This window comes from Agelaius tricolor, unplaced genomic scaffold (genome assembly GCF_023055355.1).
Source record: "Agelaius tricolor isolate 1412-34295 unplaced genomic scaffold, bAgeTri1.0.p SCAF_11, whole genome shotgun sequence".
In the NCBI taxonomy this organism is placed as follows: domain Eukaryota; kingdom Metazoa; phylum Chordata; class Aves; order Passeriformes; family Icteridae; genus Agelaius; species Agelaius tricolor.
The window spans coordinates 11,493,217-11,500,591 of record NW_027269271.1 but is presented as its reverse complement, the minus strand read 5'-3'; the positions used below and the strand labels follow the sequence as shown (position 1 = coordinate 11,500,591).

The window sequence follows — 7,375 nt, the reverse complement described above, 5'->3', positions numbered from 1 at the left end:
ACATTGCCTTATCATTTGAGCATAAAGATGATGGAGAAGGCAAGAGTCATCTAGAGCAACACCAGACCTTTCAGATAATTCACTAAACCCAGAGTTACAGTCAACCTTGCTGCTGATCTCTAAGTTTTCAAAAGAATGTTAGTACTAGGAAATGTTTGTCTTAATTTCTATAATTTCTATTGCTACTCTTCTATGTGAAGTGATGACACTAAGGCCTTAATTTTTTTATTCCAGTATTCAATGAAAACTTGAAATTATGTTTTGAAATAATCAAATTTGAGGTAAGATATTTTCTGGAGCATAACAGGATGGCACAACAGATCTGCTGAATTGTAAACTTTTCGAATTTTTTGGCACAATGCACTATTTCATTTTCTGTTAGAAACGATGCTCATTTCATTGGCCAAACCATGAATTTTGCTGTGTGATTATTCTCTGATTCCAGAAATGCACCGTAAATTTACACTTATGTTCTTTTTTTTCATCTTTTTTTTCTATTTATTTTTCCTTTTCCTCTCTTTTTTTTCTTTCTTTCATTCATGAGTCACAGCATCATCTAGTGGTCAAATATGAAAAGGAGAATTTTTGCTGGATTTTCCATTGTTTTTGTATTTTATTCAGACAAAAAAATTAGCAGCATAAAGAAAATGGCTGCTTATGCTCAGGAAAGCAGTTACCTGACCTAAAGCCTTCTTTAAATATTAATTTTCTCTTTTTGCAAAAAGTCATTTCTACTGAATCAGCAATCATTTTGCAGTCTCAGGCTGAGTGTATGCCTGTGTAGCTGTGGGGCGCTGGCCTTGTCAGGGTGCCCCGTGCCCAGCCCAGCTCCTCTCTGCCTGCCCTCCTCAGCAGGGCAGGGCACAGGAACTGTGGCAAAAGGCTTCTGGGCCCAGACACGGATGGGGAATGCCTGTTTGGGCAAAACAGTGAGGTACAAAACCAGCTGGGATCTTATCACCTCTCATTGCCCTGTTCATCCCACACTTCTACTGGGAAAGCCATGCTGGCCTTTAACCCTTTAACGTGGGATTCTGCCCAGTGTAAAATCTGCTGAAGAGAATGAGAAGCAACTGTTTTTCTGGGCTTCTCTAAAAGTTCAGGCCTAAGTTCAAAGACACGTTTTTCTTCTGAAGGCATATTACTGCCCATGTCCCAAAGCTCACCATCAAAACCTGAAGGGATGGATGCCAGCTGGCTCCTTCTTCCTTTCAGGAGCATTTCAGTTCTGTGGGGCATCCCCAGAATGGCCAGACAGGGAATTGTCATTGCTCACATGGGACACCCTCGTGGCTATTGAGGGACACGGACCATACTATGCAAGCAAAGTTCTTTGTTGCATCAGTTTACCAGTATTTATAGGTCTCCAAGTTCTGTCCAAAATTTTCCACCCAGACTCCTTTGCCCCTGTTCCCTTAGTAACACAATCTTCTTGGTTGTCATTCTGTCATCAGCAATGTCCTTGTTACTTTCTTTTGCCAGATCAGTCAGAGTGTCCAGACAGGAGGTCTTCACTTTTGTCCTTGCCTTGAGTTTAGCTCTTGAGGGGCCAAGAGGATGGTGGCAGCACCCAGCTCAGCTTCTGTGGCTTTCTGATTTCCACATTTTGGAATACTTTTGGTAAAGTATCTTTGTTCACGTGGTTGGAAAGAATGCAGTTCTGGATTTGGGTGCAATGCTCATGAACCACTTGATTTATGATGGTGCATAATCATCGTGAAAAGTTATTTTATCTTCAGCTGTTGGGTTATTCAGGAGAAAAAACAAACCAAATAATGATATTGATCTATGTACCGAAATAATAACTGATAGCATTGATCCATGTGAATTTTGACACCCGCTACAGGAACTTTGTCATCTTGCAGGCACATAAATAGCTGGTGAAGAGACCACAGCCTTACACTGAAGGCACCATGCGGATCCTTCTCCTCCTCCTGGCAGCTGCAGGGCTTTGTTGGGGGCAGTACAACCCCAACACTGTCCCAAAGAGAACCTCGATTGTGCACCTCTTTGAATGGCGCTGGCAGGATATTGCTGAGGAGTGTGAACGCTACTTAGCTCCTAATGGATTTGGAGGAGTTCAGGTGAGTTGTTTCCTGTCAGTAGTAGGAAAATGGCATTGTAATATTTGATAAATAATTTGATTACTAATGCCTGAGTTTGAGCAGTCATCTCTAAGTAACTTTGCTGCTGAGGAGGGAGGGTAGGAAGTAGTAAGGGCTTTTAGAAGCAACCCTAACTCTGCAGGACCCTGTAGGGAGGAATGATGGTGTATGTCTAGCAGATCAGTTAGAAAGGGGCATGCTGAAAGGCTTCCCCTGAAAGCTAAGTAGAGGATAAAGCTCTTTACCTTGTTCTAAAGGAAGTATGGAAGCAGTGAGGTTTGGCATTCCTAAGGCTGTCACTGTTACAGGTAAAAATAATTCCTGTGACTTCAGCCCTTCCATGCCCATGTCCTGGAAAGCAGGCCCATGCTGGACCTGGGCATCTCACAGGAACAAACCAAAATGCCTTTCGTGCCAGTGTACAAGACAGACATCTCACAGAGCTGAACTTCTGCTGTGGGAGAGAAACTGCGTTGGGTACTAACTTTCCTCTGAGGGCAGAGGTCCTGAGCACAGATTTTGCCCTTAAAATGCTGAAGTAAAGCCATTTCATTTCTTAACAAAGTACATCATTTCATCTGCAGGTTTCACCTCCAAATGAAAATATTGTCATTACTAACCCGAACAGACCCTGGTGGGAAAGATACCAGCCCATTAGCTACAAGATCTGCACTCGATCAGGAAATGAAGAGGAATTCAAAGACATGGTGAAGAGATGCAACAATGTTGGAGTAAGTGCCTTGACATTCTGTCTGATATGGTAAGAAGTGCTGCATCAGCTGAGGGAAGGTGCTGCTGCCCTCAAAAGAGGTGTAAACTGAGAAGAAACTGAGAAGGAAAATAATCATCTTAATAGTGATTGGTGGCTTTCAGTTCACGTGTGCTACAAAACACCCTGAAATGCACATATTGCTTTTCCAGGTTCGTATCTATGTGGATGCTGTCGTCAACCATATGTGTGGGGCTGCAGGTGGCTCAGGCACACATTCTACCTGTGGAAGCCATTTTAATGCTGGAAACAGAGATTTTCCAGCTGTCCCATACTCTGGCTGGGATTTCAATGATGGCAAATGTCACACAGGAAGTGGAGAAATTGAACGTTACGATGATATCTATCAGGTAACTTCCCCTCGAGAAATTTTCAATTTTTTTTTTTTACATGTTCTGTTAACTCTACAGTAAAATCAAATGGTGTAGTGTCTCACAAAACCTGTGCTTAGTCACTTGACAAGTGAATGAAGTAGTGACCATAGGTACGTGTGGCTGAAAATATTCTAAGGACTGAGGAATCAAGAACCTGTGTGCAGATGTTTGCTCCAGAAGTGAGCCCAGTGTACTCAGCTCAGAGTGAGCTCATTTTTATAGCTTATGAACTCAGCTGATCATGATAAGGGGCCCCTTTGGAAAATTGACAGTAGTGCAAGGTGGTGCTGTAGTTACACAACTTATTGGTTTTTGTAGTCAGAATATGTAGCAGTTCTTTCTCAAGCTCTGCCTTCAGCCACTCTGCAGCAATACATTATAGTGTTTCTGCACTTGCACTGCTTCATGTAGGGCTTGTCCTTCATGGGTTCTGATGGCTTCTTCTGTGGTAATCCCTATAAGACATATCTCAAATCCTGGATTACAACAAGTTAAAGGTATTTCCATGACAATGTACACTCCCAGTTCCTTTGGACCAGGCCATCATGTTTAACGTTGCAATGAACTCCTCCCCTTCCCCCTGCTCTGGCCTGGACTTAGCCAGACCCTGCAATCTCTCAGGTCCAGCCCAGGCCATGGCCAGTGCCGGGGTCAGAATGCCCCAGGGTGAGGGGCATCAGCAGCACAGGCTGCAGCTGCAGCCCAAGCATAAAGCAGCTGCTGCTGAGCCCTAGACTCGAATGCACAGTGAGGCCAGTGAGCCCCATGGCAAGCACAGGAGCCTGTCAATTATTAGCCAAAATACAGTAACAGCTGTAAATTCCATCTAGCACATTAATCATAGCCGTTGTTAATTCGGACCCTTTGAGTCCCATGTTGGGCACCAAAGAGAACTTGTGGTTTAACTCAGCTGGCAGCTAAACACCACTCAGCCTCCTACTTTCAGAGGGATGGGGCAGAGAACTGGAAGAGTAAAACTGAGGAAACTCATGGATTGAGATAAAGACAGTTTAATAGGTAAAGAGAAAGCCACACACATAAGCAAAGTAAAACAAGAATTTATTCACCACTTCCCATTGGAAGGCAGGTGTCCAGCTGTCTCCAGGACAGTAGGGCTTTATCATGAGCAACAGTGACTTGTGAAGACAAAACCTTTACTCTGGATATCACTCCCTCCCTTCTTCCCAATCCAATCCAACCTCATTACCCACCACCCCACCTGCACCCCTCCTTTGGTGTAATACACAGAAATCTTTATTTTTTTCTTTTCTGTTGCACAGGTCCGGGACTGCCGCTTGAGCGGCCTTCTGGATCTGGCCCTGGAGAAGGACTATGTGCGCTCAAAGGTTGCAGAGTACATGAACCATCTCATTGACATTGGTGTAGCAGGATTCCGAATTGATGCTGCCAAGCACATGTGGCCTGGGGACATAAGAGCATTTCTGGACAAGCTGCATGATCTAAACACTCAATGGTTTTCTGCAGGAACTAAACCTTTCATTTATCAGGAGGTAATCTCCACATTTTCTCCTTTATGTTTGCCTTTCTCTTTTTTATCTCTTTTGCCTCCTCCTTCAGAGGAGCAACAGTACATCTTCATCCAATTTACCCTAGGAAGGAGCTCACAATTTACATAGAGCAGTCCTGCAGACATAGGCATTTTTGATTCTTAAAAATGCCTCCACAACAGATTGTCAATCAACTTTATCTTTCCTTTCATCAGTCATGTTTTTATATGTGTCCCTAAAGTCTTATTCTGCATTTGTGTTGCTCTACACAGCATAAATAGATCATTACTTTCTTTTGCATTGCTGGTTTTGTGAGACAAGAAGGGATGCAGGTTTTCTTTCCTGTACCAGGTAATTGACTTGGGTGGAGAGCCCATCAAAGGCAGCGAGTACTTTGGAAATGGCCGAGTGACAGAATTCAAGTACGGTGCCAAACTGGGGACAGTGCTGCGCAAGTGGAACGGCGAAAAGATGGCCTACTTAAAGTAAGGATGAAGGTGCTGCAATTGATGCAGGATTGACTGGATAGAGCAGTTGACAGGGTAGCTCCAAGTCTGTGTTTTTGTTTAGGAACTGGGGAGAAGGCTGGGGCTTTGTGCCTTCTGACAGAGCCCTGGTCTTTGTGGATAATCATGACAACCAGAGAGGACATGGGGCTGGTGGATCTTCTATTCTAACCTTCTGGGATGCCAGGTAAGGGATTGCTCTTGTGTGGGTGACGCTTCTTGCTTTTGCTTGTTTGTCTGTGTGTTCTCAGTCAGGTTCCTCCTTCCATGGCTCATTCCTTGTTTGTCCACCAAACAGGCTCTATAAAATGGCAGTTGGTTTCATGCTTGCCCATCCATATGGCCTCACACGTGTGATGTCAAGTTATCGCTGGCCAAGATATTTTCAAAATGGAAAGGTGAGCTGTTAATGCTGAAGATCCTCCCATGGGGATTAAGGGTGAGAGCAGGGCCAGAGAAGAAGTCCAGTGCATTTCAGGTTTTTGAGAGATTTCCCTGTCCTGGGCTGGATGTAGACAGTGAAACTTTGATGCTCCCTCTAGCTTTCTTCACCAGAGGGACACTCTGCATTTTCAGCCACAAGATATGCCAGAATCTCTTTTTTATGAAGAAAGAAAACCTTTCTTTTTAATGACAGGACGTCAATGACTGGGTTGGGCCCCCAAGTAATGCAGATGGCTCCACCAAGGCCGTTACAATCAATCCGGACACGACCTGTGGCAACGACTGGGTCTGTGAACATCGCTGGCGTCAGATCAGGTAGGGCACTGGGGAGAAACAAGAAGTCAAAGCAGCTGCTTTTGCTTCCTGCTCCATGTGGCTTTAGGGGTGTTGCAGGTGCAGTGGCAGACATGGCTTGTGTTTTCAGGAACATGGTTATCTTCCGTAACGTGGTGGATGGTGAGCCTTTCTCCAACTGGTGGGACAATGGCAGCAATCAAGTGGCTTTTGGCCGTGGTAATAAAGGCTTCATCATCTTCAATAATGACGACTGGTAAGTCAGTGGCAGAAAGTTCTCTCGGTCCCCAGAGAGAACAATAGCATCCCTCATTGGCAATCCAGCTTGAGTTATTTGAGTGCATGCTGGGTCCAGAGAGCTAAAATGGGTGTGTAGGAGGGGTGGGATCAGAAACCTTATGCTTTACAATGCCCTTCCAATAGGGGAGCAAGATCATGTTCAGAAATCTTACACACCTTTTGAAATACCTGTTTTAAAAACAATGCATAAATCGTGTTTATTTTCTCATAGGAATATGAATGTCTATGTGCAAACTGGTCTGCCTGCTGGGACCTACTGTGATGTTATTTCTGGACAAAAGGAGAACAACAAATGTACTGGAAAGCAGGTGTTTGTTTCTGGTGATGGAAAGGCTAATTTCCAGATTAATACCGATGCTGAAGATCCATTTATTGCAATTCATGTTGATGCCAAGTTATAATTTGGGAGAAATAGCCTCCTCTGTTTGATCTGTGTATTACTGTTTCCCCCATATGTTATTCCCTGCTTTTTGAGCATGAAGGAATCTCTATTGCATAATAAACGGCATTCAAATTGAAGAGTAATGTTTTTCCCTTAATGAATTCGATGTAACTTTATCCCCTCATAACTAGTGGCAATGCAGTGATAGGTTTTAAGGCAATGCAGCATTCCAATTCCTGTGTAACAAAAACACTGGAGAGAAAAAAAAAAAAAAAAAGATTCAAAGGCAGCTAAAATGGCAAAGGAAACGTGCAGGATTTCCAGGGCTGATCCATGCACACCCACTTGTATCCCAGAGCAGCCACCTTGTGGGCTGTCAGCTGTGAGCAGTGCCTACGTACAGAGTTGATATAAACCCTTCCTTATGACAAACCAAGCCTGGCGTCTGGGTCACTGAGGGAAGCTGGGCTGTGCCAATCAGTTATTCCAGCCTGTGGCATCAGTGAAACCAGCAGGTTTCCTGCTTCACAGTCAGCCTGTGCCTGGACAAAGCAGAGCCTGAGCTCTTGCATGGTTTGCCCCAGTGGTTTGAGGCCAGGGAACGCTCCCTGTGTGGGTGCTGAAGGGGCCTGAGAACATGCGATGTATGCAGGCATTGCTTCCACCTTGTGCCACTGGCTGAGGCACGGCAAA

General features: G+C 44.4%; 1 protein-coding gene across 2 annotated transcripts; it reads left to right on the top strand.

The window, feature by feature from the left end:
* Positions 1-47: 47 nt before the first annotated feature.
* Positions 48-6,819, top strand: LOC139594264 (pancreatic alpha-amylase). 2 transcript variants are annotated; one of them, XM_071436107.1, is made up of 13 exons: positions 48-137; positions 235-281; positions 1,483-1,620; positions 1,866-2,084; positions 2,690-2,836; positions 3,027-3,224; positions 4,529-4,759; positions 5,108-5,241; positions 5,327-5,449; positions 5,561-5,660; positions 5,900-6,021; positions 6,131-6,256; positions 6,512-6,819. In XM_071436107.1, the coding sequence occupies exons 4-13, from the start codon at positions 1,914-1,916 to the stop codon at positions 6,699-6,701; spliced, it is 1,542 nt and encodes a 513-aa protein (XP_071292208.1). In that variant the 5' UTR covers positions 48-137; positions 235-281; positions 1,483-1,620; positions 1,866-1,913; the 3' UTR covers positions 6,702-6,819. The 2 variants fall into 2 exon arrangements, with proteins under 2 accessions (XP_071292208.1, XP_071292209.1); XM_071436108.1 differs by lacking the exon at positions 48-137 and having other exon boundaries at positions 166-1,620.
* The last annotated feature ends 556 nt before the right edge of the window (positions 6,820-7,375 follow it).